The sequence below is a fragment of the Wyeomyia smithii genome, chromosome 2 (genome assembly GCF_029784165.1).
Source record: "Wyeomyia smithii strain HCP4-BCI-WySm-NY-G18 chromosome 2, ASM2978416v1, whole genome shotgun sequence".
Lineage (NCBI taxonomy): Eukaryota > Metazoa > Arthropoda > Insecta > Diptera > Culicidae > Wyeomyia > Wyeomyia smithii.
The window spans coordinates 39,492,820-39,510,983 of record NC_073695.1 but is presented as its reverse complement, the minus strand read 5'-3'; the positions used below and the strand labels follow the sequence as shown (position 1 = coordinate 39,510,983).

The 18,164-nt window shown below is 37.7% G+C and overlaps 1 protein-coding gene and 1 long non-coding RNA gene across 2 annotated transcripts in view; both read left to right on the top strand.

The window, feature by feature from the left end:
• LOC129723097 (uncharacterized) overlaps window positions 1-15,499 on the top strand; it is a 30,971-nt gene extending 15,472 nt beyond the window's left edge. Inside the window, exons 2-3 of the mRNA XM_055677065.1 lie at window positions 14,946-15,153; window positions 15,233-15,499. Coding sequence (XP_055533040.1) covers window positions 14,946-15,153; window positions 15,233-15,380 — 356 coding nt within the window. The 3' untranslated portion in view covers window positions 15,381-15,499. The remainder of the gene's footprint in view (window positions 1-14,945; window positions 15,154-15,232) is intronic.
• LOC129723098 (uncharacterized) lies at window positions 9,904-11,932 on the top strand. The gene is made up of 4 exons (XR_008727714.1): window positions 9,904-10,131; window positions 10,189-10,295; window positions 11,261-11,484; window positions 11,541-11,932. It is a non-coding gene; the product is annotated as an uncharacterized LOC129723098 (long non-coding RNA).
• Window positions 15,500-18,164: the final 2,665 nt, after the last annotated feature.

The following is an 18,164-nucleotide window of genomic DNA, read 5'->3' as shown; positions in this document are numbered from 1 at the left end:
AAATATTTTATAGAAGGTTGCCTTTTCGCGTATTAAAGAAATTTTTTTTCTGATTCGATTATATATACAAATATTTTTGTAAGAAAGGTTTTTTGCGACTTTAAGGGGGTTAGTCAAAAAAATCCTACTTATTCATTCAAAAAACAACAAAATATTTATGCAAAATAAACAAAAAAAATTTTTTTTTTCTGATTCGAGTATATACAGGATTCGATTATATATAGTGAAAATTTCTCGGAGACTATATATAATCGAATCCGACCTGTATTAGAATGAAAGGTATTCATCAATGGTCCAGAAACCTAATTTAGGGAGAAATTTGGGTCTAGAGCTCTATAGCAATATTTTAGAGAGAAATTTTCTTCTACAAAGTTGTTACATATGATAAAGCGCTTATTGAAAAAGTATCAAGAATTAGGGTGACCAAAATTTTCGATGCCATCCAGTATCCAACTTTTTATTTTTGTAGATAGGAAACCTTGTTCTACAATTTTATAGCTCCAATAGTTTCAAGTAATTTTGTAAAAAAAAGTTTATCTCTAAAACATTGCTATAGAGCTCTAGACCCAAATTTCTCCCTAAATTTGGTATCTGGACCATTGTGAATGTTAAAGAGAATATTTTTTCTTCTAAGATAGAGTGTTGCAAAGAAACTATCATACAGACCCCGTTCGATTTTGGCAACACGCCAGATTTTTTTCTGTTGCCAAAATCTAACCATGCCAAAAATGAACGGTTCTTTTTTCATGACTTTTTTGACTTTTAAATGTCCTTAACAATAGAAATGGCCGCCAATGAACTAGTTTTAGTTCCAAGTCTTTTGAGGTGTCGCTTGATGAATTTGGGCTGACGATCTAGATACTTGATACTACCACCCGAACCGAAATACTTTCCTTTTGGAAGATGTTGAGCTTAAATTGGTTAAAATAAATTAAGCATTTTGTAGTTTGCTTAAACGAGCAAACGAGCTCAAATAAAACATAGCTTCAAAATAAAATTATAAAAGTTTTGTAGTCCTACGTCAACTATGCGGTCGTGTCTTGAATACCACCCTCCTACTATTTTAAATTTTGAATAATACTGAAACTCGTTATTAAGTGACTAAGCATTATTTACAATCCATTAGAAAACGGAAATTTGCTACATCGTTTTCGCTTGTGCATATTGTTGTTTACCACAACAGTATCCGTTGGCCATACAAATTGTTGGACATATAACATGAAGCGTTCGCGCTGTCGCACCACGAAAAAAACACATGTTTTGCGAATGATGTCCGCTTGCAAACAATAAAGCTCTACAGTGAAACACACACTGAAACACACTATAATAGTGCTTCTGTATAATAAGTTCAAGATTCATTGCCAAAGCACCAATTCTTTAAATAAATCAATCCGTCAACGCAATCAATTTCAATTTCGAACAATAAATTTTATTATATATAAAGATTTCTCGGCCGAGTGGCAAAAACAAACGACCGTAGCATTCGGGCCCTTACACGCTTGAAACCCATTAAAACACGCCCACCGCCCACGGGCTTAACCCAAAACAATCAACGACAAAATACTGACCTCGTGCCACTTGCGAAAGCAAACAAGTTTATATCATCGTTCATAATGCGAAACACCCTCCCTGTTAGTCACCCGAAACCCACCGCACACCATTGCAGTGCGCTATCCACCAGGGGCCAGCAACCTTTACTGCGCAGCAGTTCCCCACCGGCCCAACCCTCCCGTATTGAGCTCAATGTTAAACGATATGCATCCAGCAATTTCTTCACCTCCATCTTCTGCCTCCATCCAATCCGCTGCACTTCGGCCTTTGCGTAGCGACGACCGAAACAGCAAGTTTCGTTGTGGTCCGACGTGCAGCCTGACTGACTGACTGACTGGCTGTTATCTAACCATTTCACCGCCCGGGTGAAACACCTTTCGCGGTTCGAGGTTTGTAAATGCAATACCGCAGGTATTAATGATGCCAATCTTGTTCACCTACCTAGCATCCACGCCGTACCCGTCACGTTATTCTACTCTTCTGTACTCTACTCTACTGTGTATTGAATTCAAATTTAGCAATTGAAAATCGTTCAATTGTTCCGTGCGCTGCAACTCAAACCTAAACGATAGCGAAAAAAATAAAGCGAAAAATAAACATACACGATCACCACAAACAACAGCTGCCTACCGAAGATCCTTGACCGAGTGCGGAATTACCTAATCGCACTGTTAGCTGGATCACTGGCGCATCGTCGCGTCGCGTAGCGCACATCATAATTTTTTTCTCACGTAGGCACCACACCACAACAATCGACCCACCGGTCGGTCCAAACAAACACTCGCAGGTTGACCCACTTTTCGGCTTCTCTTTCACTTGCACTTTCGATTTCGCACTCCCCACATTCAGCGGCGCACGATGCCGGCCCACCGGAGAGCGCGCATGGTTCGGACGCCGGCAACAACAGCTGATTCGGTTGATAGTTTGATTGGCATGCGCGGAACGAAACAAGCAACAACGCACACTGATATGTATGACGCTCGCAATCTTCGCTCTAATCGGCGATGATGACGGAGCTTCCAGTGCATTTACCTCTAGTAGTACAGAAGCTGGGGCGTACAGAGAGTCGTCAGATTAATACAAAACATATTATTCGTACCGAATCGGAATCCGGGGAAGCCATCCCTTAATAGAACTGAAACCATCATTTCCAGTTTTCTATCACTTGAATCCTGACTGCAAATCTATGTCACATCGCGTAATTTATTGATGATAAACTGTTGTAGTTTGTAAATGAACTCATTACAACTGAATAAAATAATGTGCGAATAATTGTAGATTGAGTGTTATTCTGTGCTGTAAGTTTTTCAAGATTAAGTAAAATCATCATCGTACGATCTGGTGGTTTTTTCGTCTCTTTTCAAGTAGCAGAAAATATTCAATGGAGTTCAAGTTGATTACAAAGTTCAAGTTGATTACAAAGAATTTGAATAGTAATAGCCACCACTAGCCAAAAAATTATCATTAACTCGCTATTAACCCTGCTGATCGATTGCCAGAACAAACGCCACTATACAGACTTTGTATTACTTTAAAGTCGCTTTTTACGCGGGGGATACGTGAAAAGCGAGCTTAGTGTATTTGTGTTATTTTGTGTTACACAGCATGTGGGGGAAAGTTTCTGCTCATCAGAAAAGATAATAGAAGCACTAGGCTTGGCATTTCTCCTCAGAGAACCGCTAGCGTGTAGGAAAATATCTTTCACTGCGGAAACTACTGCTCTTACACTGGTGGGCATAGCGACGCACTTGCTTGAAGAGAGCAGCGAATCGTGTGTATCTGAGTAGCTTGTAAAAAAGAACCGCGGAAGAATCTGAAATATCTCTCCGCCCGTCACGCATGTTTGCTCTTTTTCGAATGCTATCGAATTTATCTCAGCAGTGATCTCCACGGTGTACTTCTGTGCATTCTCGGTAGAGTGATTCACCAGTCTTGTGTATTATTTTTCTGCAAGCGGCAGAAACGCAGCGCAAAGAAAAATGAAAAAGTTTGGGCAAAATATTGCTATACGCAGCACTCATGCTGGTTAAGAAGTGAACAGTGAATATTCACTTTGCTCTTTCCACATATTGAGGAGAATAACGAGCCTGGAGCGCTAACATGCCAAATGACCTATCGATCAACGTCGAGTGCCTTCAATTCAAATGCAGATTTGCTTTAAAAACTAAGTATTTTCTGCTGAGAAGGAAATATTTCACACCCATGACTTATTGTTTAATGTGGTGTATATATTTTTGCGTACACTTAATTTGAAGTAATATTTCTCAAAACCCTTAGGTTATTTATGAACATTTAGTGAAAAAATTTGACATCGTGGACGAAAAATATTTACTCGAACAATTTTTAACCAATTAGTCAAAATATGTTCAATTAGTCAAAATATGTTGAATTTTTTTTAAGCGTAAATTCTAAGTTATAATTTTAGTTTTGGTTTCTTTGAACTTCTATGTTGAGAAAAAACGTGTTTACTTTTTAAACCTAATTAACGTGATTTGCTAAAAAATACTAAATCCTATTAATTCCAATATTTTCAATCGGCAAAATTTAAACCAACGCGTCACTCTGGGAAAACCTTAAGTTAAATTATCTCTAGTTTTTTTTTTTTTTTTTTTTTTTTGATTAAAAAGGCTCTTGCGTTCTACCATTACCATTTACCAAAACTATTTTATCCATTATTCCAAAGAATTCTAATGTAGTTTTAGGATGTAATAGCTAAAATTTAATTATATCTAACGTTGAATGTATTTATGCTACGCTACCTTCACAACTTATGTTCATCATCAGGAATTCGCCGGTTTTACAAATATTTACTTGTGACTTCCTTTTAAATTCAGCAAATTAGTGATTAGCGTTTCGAATGCCAAAAAATACACTCACTCCTGTAAATGCATCCATCTTCCTGTGACAAACATCAATCCAAGAAGTGATATTACAAAAAAAGCATCGTGATTTTGGCAAAAGCTGCGGTACAGATGTAATTTTAGCTTTATTCGTGAAAAATCACCTCTACATGTTCTCAATTCTATTGAAGGATGTATTCTGTGGATGTATCTCAAAGTGACGCATGTGACACCGATCTTCAATACAGGAAACAAGGCAGTGGTGAACAATTATAGGTCAATATCGGACTTATCAGTGCTCAGTAAAATAGCGGAGAAGCTGCTCGTTTCCAGACTATCCGACTTTCGAAAGGATTATAACGTGTTGTACAATTATTAGAACAGATTTCGGACAGGATCAAATACATTGACAGCCACGAGTGAACTTAATGTTGGACCCACAAAAATTTCAGAGAATAAACTTTCAGACTCATCATCTGTTTATGGAATTCAAGGCGGCGTGCAATTCAATTAACCGCAGCGAATTATGGCAAATCATGCTTGAACACGGTTTTCAAGCAAAACTAATTCAGCTGATTCTTGCCACCCTTGACGGTTTCTCATCATGCGTCAGGATACCGGGAGTAGTTTCGGATTCGTTCGTGACGTTAGACGGTCTGAAGAAGGGCGACGGGCTCTCGAACCTGTTGTTCAACATTGCCTTGGAGGGTGCAGTACAGAAAGCTGGCGTGCAAAGGAGCGGTACTATTATCTCGAAGTCTCATATGATACTTGGCTTTGTGGCTGATATCGATATCATCCTTATTAACAGCAGAACAGTGGAAGAGGCGTTCGTGCCATCCAAGACAGAAGCAGCGAGAACTGGAATTACCATCAACTCTACCAAAACAAAGTATATGGTGGCTGGCGGAGAGCGTGAAGTTAGCCTAGTCTTGATACTGAGATTGTGAGAGATGACAGTATCTATGAAGAAGACAGTTAATCTGTGTAATTAAGTACTGTCGTAACGAGTGACAACGACGTTAAAAGCGAAGTGAAGCGACGGGTAGCAGCCGCTAACAGTACCATATACAGTTTACATGCGTGAGGCCAACCGGCGAGCACCTTGGATCTTCGAGCGTAGAATCGGATGCGTTTGAACTTGGCTGGAAACTGGTGATTGGGATGTGGCGCAGGCGCTGAACCACGAGGCATGAGAAGGATTACAATTCGATGGTACCTAAGTGACAACACTCAATTTACTTGAGTTAATAATATTTAAAGTTCACGAAAGACTTCAACAGTGGGCGTTCCTCAGGGCAGTAATCTGAGACCTTTACTGATCTTAACCTATGCCAACGATCTCGCTAAGATTGACCTAAGTGAGAAACCAAGCCTATTCGCTGATGACCGTCATTCTTGAAAGAAGATTCTGAGGAAATGATTCGTCAAATCAACAGGAGATTTGGAAATTTCTAGAGATTTTTCGCGGAAAATCTTCTGTCGTTGAACTTGGTATGTCATGTTGCACTCTGCACGTTTAAAAACTCCACCTCAGTAGGATGTCATAATTTCCTCAACTAGATATGATGAAGTAGATTACTTCAAATAATTAGGGCTAAATTTGAATGCCACATTATCTTGAAATCAACACATCGCTGAACAAAATGTGTATGTTCTTAAATTTAAACGAAGGTTCACCAAACTGAAGTCAACTTAATTTCGTGTGATGGTTCTCGTTTTATTATCTCTAGTAGCGTTTACCGGCAATTTCAACCCAAGGTACTGCATTACACTGCCGGTACCCGCATAACTGTCCCATGATTTTGGTCACTTTTGAGTTATCATCGGGAATCGACGTAATTGTTATCATATTTTCTGGAAAAAAATTAAAATTGATACTTTTGTATGGAAAAACATGGAAAAAATACCAAGTTGTTTTTGTCCCATATTGAAAGTACCCGCATTACAGTTCCACTGCATAGTGGTACAAACTGTAAACATATAATTTTGCTCCAGATTAGTGTATATCGGATTATTTTAGGCATATAGAATAATGTCATTTAATTAACTAGACTAATGTTGTTTTTCTGTAGTACAATCTACGTTGCCAATGATACCGCCGGTTGCTGGTTGAATTTATATGTGATGGGACAAAATATGCGAGTACTTTTGAAATGTACCCACATATTTTGTCCCATTTTGTCTTTTTTTCAAGTTATATAACGTAAAACCAATTCCATCCATGGTTTTTTGTACTCAACGATAAACTTGTGGTGCCATGAAACTGTTATGGTCATTGGTTCTAGATGTAATTGCTGGAAATCCGAAAATTCACGGATAATATTAAATCGCCGTTTTCTCAACATGATATTTCTCATTATGGGACAGTTATCCGGCAGTACAGTTACCCGAATTACAGCACCAACGCGCATAATTTTCATTACGCAGCAGACGATGAATTCAACCTACAGGGAATTGAGGTCCAGCATGAGGTGGGCGAGATTTTGTTTTTCTCTTCGACCTTGCCTTCAGACACTGTAATTTGCGAACTCGATTGAACGAAATAGCGATGTAACGATGAACAAAACTGCACCTGTATGATAAAAACCCCCGTGGGCTTGCCTTAAATACTTACGGACAGAACTGTCGCTACAACCAGGCGGCGCTGCGAAAGTCATGGAATGAAAAAGCGAAGCAAAGCCTTGGTGCTCAATTCCGTATCGGAACTCGACCTTCTGTTTTACTATACACAGACTTCGCAGCCGAGTGTTAAGTGTACAGGACAATTACGGGGCTAGCGCTACGATCCTACTGACACTGAAAGTCTCTCCAGAGCCGGGACTCGAACATACGACGACTGGCTTATTAAGCCAGCATCGTACCTCGAGACCAGCTGGGAATGAAGAAATGTGAAAAATGGGATGGACTGCACAACACACTTTTGATACACAGACGAACATTGTGCGCGGAAGTACGATCAACAAGTATGTCGTTAAGATAGCACCGAAGACAAGAGGCAGAGAAGTCAACTTCCATACATTTGCTATCACCAAGAGAGCTGGCCAAGCATAATGGCTCCGAAGCTAAAACTAAACTAGAGCTTTTTCGAAAAACACTAGCTTGAAGTAAATTGTTTCATCCATCCCTAAAATACAAATTACAAGTAGGCCTCAAACACGTTTATGAAGTAATGTTGAGTATTCTTACCTTGCAAATTATAAAGTGTGTGACCACAGTTCTAAATTTATTAGGAGTGAATTAAAATCACTAGTAACTTAAGTTTTCGACTGGAATTGATGTATTATTTAAGGGATTTATATTTCGGCTGTGTGAGTAGTTTTTCAATGTCATATAGTGTAATATTGTCCTAATGTAAATCGATTTGTACGTAAAATGTGAAATATATTTTAGGCCCTGATGATGGTCCCATAGAAGGACCGAAACGTTGGTGATGAGCAGATAGAAATCAACGCAATTCATTAGACTGCAAACCGAAATATAAATCCCTCAAATAAAATCACTAGGTACGATCATATTTTGATCATCGTGCTAGTTTGACAAATGTAAATTAGGAATCTGGGATTGGGCCATTTAGTAACATGTAACACAAATTAACCAACAGTTTCGAGCAACGAAACAACTCGAGAAAATCGTTTGAAAATTAGCCTAAAAGAAATACTCGGATGTCACTAGTGTGACAACACCAACGGCACTTTTTAGCGCCCCGAAATCATTGATTTGAAGATGTATGTATGTTGATCACTATTAGCAACGTTTCGGCGAGTGGCAATGAAAAGTACCATTGGTGCTTGGTCAATAGTGACACCGGCAAGTTTGTTTAATTTATCGTCATTGTGGATTACCATTTGCTGATGACACGAGATGATTCTAATTCTCTTTTATTTAATAATATTTTTTTTTTCATACACTGCGAGCAAGTGAACAACACTAATTACAAATTAACGCCCGCTACCAGCACACGCACAACTAACAATTAGCAGTGCCAAAATGGCTAAAAGTGTACGCGCCAGATCCTGACAAAATCACTAACAGTGAACAACACTAATTACAAATTAACGCCCGCTACCAGCACACGCACAACTAACAATTAGCAGTGCCAAAATGGCTAAAAGTGTACGCGCCAGATCCTGACAAAATCACTAACATGTCCGGACAGTCATGCCCATATGACGATACTTCCCACACAGATGGGAGATCCAAAAGCTAGCGCTGTGGAAGGTGATCCTCAATCACCAGTTCGGTTCGCCAGTTTCCTCTGCTGCTGCGAACGAATGAGCATCCGGTGAACGTGTCGTTGTGCACTACAGAAACTTCACGATGAAGAAAAACTGTAGAAGAAAGTGCAAAAAGCTTTCCTTTTTTTTTTTGTAAGATTTTGTTTTTTTGTTTGTAAGATAAAATTTGCGTATGCAGTCGATAGCTCCGTTAGGACGGAAACAAAATTTGTTTGGCATAAAAATAAACCTAAGAGCGTAATGTTTATTTACGAGGTTGTGAGATATGACCGATACTCTGTCAGTTGACTAGAGAAAAAAACGATAAAATTTGAACAAACTACTTGAGAAGCTACCATCAATTGATATCACATTAGGAAATTGAAATTCGGTTTCCGTAAGTAATTACCAGCCAGAAAAAAAAAACAGCAATATTACAACTTGTTTTTCATTTGTAAAATGTATATATTTTGTCCATTTACCACTCGTAGCCATATTGGATTCAAGTCGGAATTCGAAATTGGGGTTAAGTTTTTCTTGTTCAGATTCATTAATTATACAGACATTTGATATAAAGACTATATCAAGAATAAAAGAAATACTTGAAATAAACGCAACAGAGCGTTATGAGTAAAAAAAATTACAAATGTGTGAAGGTCCTATTGTATTGGTGACTGTTCTCCAGGAATTTTCAACAATTTAAATAATCACCAGTACATATTTGTTTTATGCTCAAATTGATATTTTTTTTATGCTTTAAATTTATCAGGGCACTGAGGTTCGTAAAATATTTTTATGTTTAAATTCAGAATGTTTATAATGAGAAATGTTCCAGGCAATAATGCTATAAATTTTTAAAACAAAAACTAGAATCCGTACTGAAACTGCCACAAACTACTTACATTATGCTATATAATCCACCAAACTTGAGCCAACTGTTCCAGTAGTTTCAACACCGTTTATTGTTAACTATACTCAATAGGGACTAGAAATATTTTCAACTATTTTTTTTACTTCCACTACACTAAAGTTCTTTCTCCACTTCTTCTTCAATCGGTTTCAAAGAAAATCGTCACTTTTTGCAACAACACTTTTACATTGGAAGACCCAAAAATCGATAGCTCACCACCATTAACACCATCAGTATGGTCTATATAGGGTGTGGCAATGATATCATAGTTGTACTGGTACATGTGTAAAATTGCTATGATTTTATTTACACTACCGTTGCTAGGAAAGGCACTACGTCATACCAATGTTTTTAATTTTGTTTTCTTGCATTGCTGTTGTGTAGTGATAAGGAAATTTGAATATAATGCTGCGAAAATCAAGATTTTCGGAAGAGCCCAAGTGTACAGTGTTGTGCTGTGGCATCTCTGTCTATAGTGTTAACAGTTTGCGTTGAATCCCGAAGAAACAATAACAAAAGTTTTGCGCCCTTAAAGATGCGAAAGATGCGTTTTCAAAACATTGCCAGCTGCATTGTTTTAACAATGTTATTGCGAAGATGCTTATAGAAACAGGTACGCACTCGAAAAATGAGAAAAATTTTCCGCTTCTTTAAAACGGAATCATTCTAGCCTTCTCATCTACTCGAAGACCTTCGCATAAAAAATATCTGGCCAACCAACGTGAAACGCTCTAAGACCGTTCCTCAGTCCTAATTCAATTGAACGGCAAATACCAAGTAAAAAATATTGATTTAGATTGAGTACCGCATTTCTTTACTACCTAAAAAAAAAAAAAGGTGGTTGGACCTCTGAACAGGCAGCAACTTCTACGCAAATCGATGCATCTGATACTGAAATGCTGTGATATAGAAGAATCCAAACCAAAGATAGAAGCTCAAGCAAACAAAAGTGATTTAGCATTTCTTCAATGAATAAAAATGCCATCATGTTATCAAATTGTTTTGAACATTAGATATATCCGAAAACAGTATGTGACATTAAAAATTTCAAAATGATATTGCGGCTCAAGTACAGTATTCATCGCAAAAAGCAGGTATTTTTTATCAAAAATCAATAAGAATTAGCAGAACGTTTACAGTGTTTCTTTAGACTGTTCAGGAAATGATTTTCGTAAACAATATTAGTAAAATAAGCATAAATGTTAAAACTAATGAGTTATCTCCATAAGAGCAAGTGAAAACTTTTGCGGTATGACGTCACAGCTGTTCGTTCGGTCGTTGCTTTGATTGTTCGACTAGCCAACACAATCTTACATACATTTCTTCCACACCCTATATAAACCATACTGACGTCATACCGCAAAAGTTTTCACTTGTTCTTATGGAGATAACTCATTAGTTTTAACATTTATGCTTATTTTACTAATATTGTTTACGAAAATCATTTCCTGAACAGTCTAAAGAAAAGCACTGTAAACGTTCTGCTTATTTTTATTGATTTTTGATAAAAAATACCTGCTTTTTGCGATGAATACTGTACTTGAGCCGCAATATCATTTTGAAATTTTTAATATCACATATTGTTTTCGGATATATCTAATGTTCAAAACAATTTGATAACATGATGGCATTTTTATTCATTGAAGAAATGCTAAATCACTTTTGTTTGCTTGAGCTTCTATCTTTGGTTTGGATTCTTCTATATCACACACGCTGCTTTATTTTAACTCTAATCTGATTAGGATCTACTCAGTTTGGTATTCTTATGCAAAATGTCAAAAAGTGAGTAATCGAGTACTGGACAATTGAGTAACATGAACCCAAATTTTCATAATTACCATGTTTACTCAGTTTTGAGTTATTATCCATGACTCAGGGTGAGATATGTATATGTCAAAAGTTTTCAACAGCAATATTATCGGTTTCCGAAGAACAATTGGTGTCTCTTTTTATTCGTTGGCTAGCAGTAAGTATCTGATCTGTCATCAAATCAATAATTTCTTAATCAATTAATAATTTCAGCCCAACATCAGTATTGCAGAGGATTTGAAAACACCTAAAAGATCTCTTCAAAATGAACAACCGCATGTTGTATGTTCTACGATGCCGTTTAAAGCCGGACTTTTATTCGTGATGACAAACGGAAACATTTGTATTGATGTACAGTGCTCAACAATCGATGCAATTTAAATCCTTCGCAGAATTAGGTGACGAATGATGACAGATTTTCTGGCACAAAAATGTAAATCACAAAAAGTTCACGGGCAACTGTCAACCGGTTGGGTGCCGCATTCAATGAAGACACGGGAATGATTTAGTAAATTTCTAATGTTTCGATTAAAAATAAATCTGTGTTTTTGATTGTTTTGATTTTATTTTATTTATTGAGTCAGATTTACAAAAACCAGAAATCATTAAATTTCCGTATTTAGGCAAACTGGGTAACTTGTACTCATTTTCGTTAATTTCTGGTTTGCATGAACAGAGTAGATTCTACTCAGTTTTTGACGTATGACGCCCTTACTCAGAAGTGAGTAACCGTAAAAGTACCCTAATTAGGGTACCTCCACTTTTTTCAAAAGTGGGTGATATCTAACTCACTTTAGAGTAACAAAAAATGAGCGTGCAGCATTTCAGTATCAGATGCATCGATTTGCGTAGAAGTTGCTGCCTGTTCAGAGGTCTGCAATAAACCACCTATTATTTTTTAGGTAGTAAAGAAATGCGGTACTCAATCTAAATCAATATTTTTTACTTGGTATTTGCCGTTCAATTGAATTAGGACTGAGGAACGGTCTTAGAGCGTTTCACGTTGGTTGGCCAGATATTTTTTATGCGGAGGTCTTCGAGTAGATGGGAAGGCTAGAATGATTTCGTTTTAAAGAAGCGGAAAATTTTTCTCATTTTTTGAGTGCGTACCTGTTTTCTATAAGCATCTTCGCAATAACATTGTTTAAACAATGCAGCTGGCAATTTTTTGAAAACGCATCTTTCGCATCTTTAAGGGCGCAAAACTTTTGTTATTGTTTCTTCGGGATTCAACGCAAACTGTTAACACTATAGACAGAGATGCCACAGCACAACACTGTACACTTGGGCTCTTCCGAAAATCTTGATTTTCGCAGCATTATATTCAAATTTCCTTATCACTACACAACAGCAATGCAAGAAAACAAAATTAAAAACATTGGTATGACGTAGTGCCTTTTCTAGCAACGGTAGTGTAAATAAAATCATAGCAATTTTACACATGTACCAGTACAACTATGATATCATTGCCACACCCTATATAGACCATACTGGTATGACGTCACAGCTGTTCGTTCGGCCGTTGCTTTGATTGTTCGACTAGTCAACACAATCTTACATACATTTCTTCCACACCCTATATAAACCATACTGTAACACCATCACTGATTAATACTCCAATTACTAAAACTTTCAGATTAATACGATTTCATTAACATTAGAAAATTGTGTGAGAGGCTTTCCCGCCGCGGACGTAGTTTGCTTCGATCCGAAGCAAAACGATCGGTTTCAAAACATCTAGATGTTCGCGAACAATCTTCAGTCACAGGGGTCATTGGAATTTTTGCATCTTCCAATGACTTGTACATGCAGTTTGGACAAAAAATATATTTTAACGATCTACTGCTTCATGAAATGTCTCTGACGGTTCAATCGTTACACCATAAATAATTTTACATTCATATTCATTCTCTCCTACAGGGTAAGATAAAGTTACTTTTTACTTGGTGCGAACAATCAGGGTCACATTAGGCGTCGTACACAAATTACGTAACGCTAAAAACCTAGATTTCAGACCCCCCCCTTTGTAACGATAAGTAACGTTCGATACGACTCCCCCCCTAAAATTACGTAACGCTGGACAACCTGTTCCCCTCTCCAAATTTGCAATTTTGAGCAAACATGACAGTTACGTAACGATCTCAACTACCCCCTCCCCCCCATGTAACAATAAGTTACGCAGACTTAACCCCCCGTCTCCCCCCCTTCATGCGTTACGTAGTTTGTGTACGACGCCTTACTTCCACGGCAAGTTTTATTTAAAGTCGGTTGACTGCATGTAAATTGCCTGCCACCGGAAGCAGTGAAATAGCGAAAATATTTACCTCCACCGTCTAATAACGATAACGCGTAGGTACTGTGTCCTTCAACCTGTAAGCAGCATACGGGCTTTACCAGAAAGACAAACCGCTAATAAAACGAAAGCTTTTGCAGCAGCCACCCCACGGTCATATTGTGCAACTCCTCTTTTGTATGTCAGATTATTACGAAGCAGTGTGGCATGAAATCAGCAAAAATGCGGTGACTCTAATGCAAGTAGCAGCCGGTAACTCGATTGCCAGGCTAACAGTCAACAAGCCATCGATTGACTGAGTTGGAAAACCAATCAATCAGCATAACGAAATTGAAATAAAATTTATTCATACAATTGATTTTATTGTGCGGAAGAAAAGGTTGACTTCCTGTCACTCGCAGATCTTCCTAGTGATGTAAGATCATTTAATTTCCCCACAGCAAACGATGTCTACACTGAATCATCAATCAAAAACCACTCCACCGTGATACAGCGACTGGGGCAGTACAATGTACTGAAATCAGCTCAAGATCACCCCAGAAAAACCGTACTGCCAACTTCACTCACAGTGATAGCCGTCAATTTTCGGCGATTTTGTTTGATTCGAAAACAAATCGATTTCAAGACCACGACGGTCACTGCTACATGTATTACGTATATGTGAAGATTCCATCCACGTCTCATCGGCCATCGCTCGGTGGATAATTTGACCCGAACCACGCCGTGCCCGAGATGGCTGGTGTGTGAATTCATTGCGTTATCCATTGCTTAGCCGCCGCGCCCCAGAGCGCCGACGGAACCTCAAGGTCAACCAGTCTCGAGCTTGGTAGCTTAAACCTCTCACCCGGCGTAACTGGGTTTGTGTCCGAAAGAGAAATTTATCGCGGTGTTTCTTTCTTTCCCTGCCTTTCTTTTCTCCCCACGAGTGGGTCCGCGACTGGGCTATTTGAATGCAATTAATAGCCATGACGTGATGAAATTATTTAGATAGTAAATAAAATTATTTAAGCTGTTTTAACTTTGCTGCCATTGTCTTTTCTTTATTATCTCAAACACTCAACTATTAAATTTCATGATGTTTCAAAATTTATGAAAATAAACGTAATCCTCAGACTGTTTAAAACAATATTTTCTGATGTATATTGATTATTGAGGCTATAACCAATTCAAATAAAATCTGTTACAACTTTTAACACTTCAGGTTTTGTCAAGTTTTACATATAGAAAACATGACAATTTTTTATTATATTTACAAGTACTAAAAGCCATTACAAGTCCGTGTCGCTTATTAAGTCATGTGTCGCTTATTTGATTTGCTCTTGCAGAAACCTACCAAACGCGCAGCCGCCGTGATACACCAATCCCAACGGAGGAGGACATTTCCCGGCTGGCGGTCGCGGTAACCGAGGCCGAACGAACCATTCTGCACGAGTTCGGTCCGAAGGTGTGCATCGAGGAGGAACCCTGTCGGTTGCACGCGAGCCAAACGAGACGCACCGAGGATTACCAGCCCGACTGGAACGACATTTTGAAGTTGATTGAATCTGCTCCTACGGGAAGCTGCCGACTGAATGGATAGAACTAAAATGCTTTGTTTATACATTTTTTTCAGAAACTACAAGGTGAGAGCCACCGGAATGAAACAGTGGTACCTGCTGTCGGTCTTCATTGGTGACTACATCCGGGATGTCCAGTTCTGTAAGCAGTTGGCCAAGCGGTTGGCGTGCGATCGAAATCAAAAGGAATTTGTGCGTGATTAAGACTCAAAAAAATGGTTGTGCAATTTAGATAGTTTGTAGAATAATTTCAACTAGGTTAATTTATTTTCATGTAAATACTTTTGTTGTGAAAAACTGCCAAATATAATTGTGAATCCCAATTGGTGTTTGATTGGTTGTACTGGAAGAACGAATATGTGATGTTATGTAAGCAGCCCTTTCTCAAAATTTATATAAATATCCTCAAACGAGCGTTCAGTTACTGTGAAGCATTTAAACAAAAGGTCAAATTTGTTTCGGCTTTCTAGACAATTTTGTCTGCATTTTAAACTAGTTAAATTTTCATTAAACTAGTTTTAGTTCAATGGAAATATCTCTTGAACTAGTAGCTTGACATCCTCCATTGTATGTCAAATCTATCCGCCATTACTGTTCGTGAAAAACTGGATTGTTCAAAAAGGTTCTTTTTCACACATGATTTTCATTTTTTTATATGAACACGAATGTTTGCTCTCTTTGGTAAAACTATGATGGGCGGTCTTACCCTGTTTACCCCTATTTTGCAGACAAATCTGCTCATCAGGTAACCCTGCCTGGGACAGCGTGCCTCTTTGACAAGTATCATTCTGTTTATTAATAGAGCTTTTGACAGCTCAGTCACGCACAATAAATTCTGGTTGTTTGCCTCATAATTGACCCTTGCTCTACTCTACCGGGGTGAACAAACCGAAAAATATATGGGTCATTCCATGCGAAGTGTACATGCCACTTGGAGACGACCATCACAGATTTTGCCCAAAATTGGGGGAATTATTCATCTAGTGTCACTTTGGAAAAATCCCAATTCTGATGTTGATTGGAATATCCCCCGCTCAGTGGGACTCCCCTCTTTGTTGCAAGATAACGCTTTTTTTTTGTCAAAACCACTTTCTTCTATTTTCCTTTAATTTACAGACGAAAGACGTTGGTACTGATAGGTGATTCTTGAAAAAAAAAACAAAGCAAGAAATCAAGAAAAATTATTATTTTTGGCAGAAAGTGTTGCCAGATATTATATTTTTGTTTTTAAAAACTAGGTTTGCATTTTTCGGCAGATGCAGCCATTTTTTATTTTAAATTTGATAATTTAATTATATTTCTTGGAGAATTTTACGTTAGAAACAATCATCATCCTGAGGCGATAAGGGCCAATCGAACAGGGTCTGTATATGTAACTGTAAACAATGAACGCGCATGGTAGAACCGATAAGCATAGAAATTACCTACTAGATAACTAGTACTAAGTTGTTGCAGTGGATGTGCTATTAAAAAAAACTGATCAACTATAAATCCAGCTCATTACATTATAAAACTGCACAAATGTGTAAATTTATATTATAAATCTTCTTTATCGACAACAGGCAAAACAAATTGCCACAAAGCTCAATAGAATTCCCCTCAAAGAAAACAGCTTTTTAACCATTCCTGTGAATTTTGCAGCCCCCTAAATTCAGCTAAATGTTCTACAACTTTTCGGCAAAAATCTAAGAGAACATCGGCAAATGTAATGTCAATACGTACTGGTTTACGATAGATCGATATTTTTGCTGCATGTTCGTCGAAATATATTGCTAACATCCGCAAAAAAAAAACTTGCAGTACATTTCGCTGAATTTATTAGCATTACTTTCTCGGCAATAAAATCTAAGTGTGTAGTTTGATTAGAAGTACATCAGTTTGACGCAGAGTAATTACTCATCGGGTTCGACACTTCTACATTTGCTTACGGCCATGCTTGGTTTCGCTCTTTTGCTCTTTGAATGCTCATTAGGCTATATTTTGTTAAGGGGGCAGAACTCGAACAAGTCATATATAAAGCACTTGTAGAGATACTCTATCTCTACAATTTGTTCAAACATTGTGTTGTTGAAATTGCAATAGGTACAGCGTAAAAGTAAGGCCAAGCTTGTAAAACCGGAAGAGCTACTCTTTTGGTACCTACGAAAATAAAACAACTCTGGCTATGGAACTATAGCAAATTCAACAATAAAATGTTCACACAAATTGTAAAGATAGAGTGTCTCTACAACTGCTTCATGTTGAACTTCGTTGATTCCTGGTATATTAGTTAACCACTAATATCGTAATTAAGTTAAACCACTTTTATTACTGTTTGGAAAACGATAAATATATTTCTATTACTTATCGATAGTCAGTATAATTGGACCTAGTCAAATAGCGATATATAAACTACTTAACAATTATCTATCTATCTGCTAAACTGGTTGCACTGCCCACGCAATTAAGTAGAACATAACAAATGAATCTATCTGGTGTTGTTCTGTTGTTCTGTCACAGTTGATTCTGCTCTATTGCTATTGGTGGAACGACTGGAAAGAGAATTGTTCACCAAAACAGTGTTGTTGTGATAACCTCACAAGTATGGCGTTAGTGCGCGAATATCAATTAATATTAATCACTGTTTATTTTCAGGTATTTCAACACTTCATATGTGACTTGTTCGAATTCTGCCTTCTTAAAAAAATATAGCCTAATGAGCACCCAAAAAGCAAAAGAGTGAAACCAAGCATGCTTACGGCAAAACTCATTTAAGTCTCTGAAAGAGTTATCTTTCCATGAGCACACAAATTCACCGAAATGGTTAAAAAGCTATAATCTTTAATTTTTCCCAGTTTGAGCTCTTCGGCAAAACCTGTGTGTACCAGTGTAATGCTTGCAAACGAGCAATGAGGGTTACGTATTATGTGACTATTCTCTTACGAATCAGATTGCCTAGGCGGCTATGCTCGATTCAATCAGCCGCCGACAGCCGCCCATTGATACGTC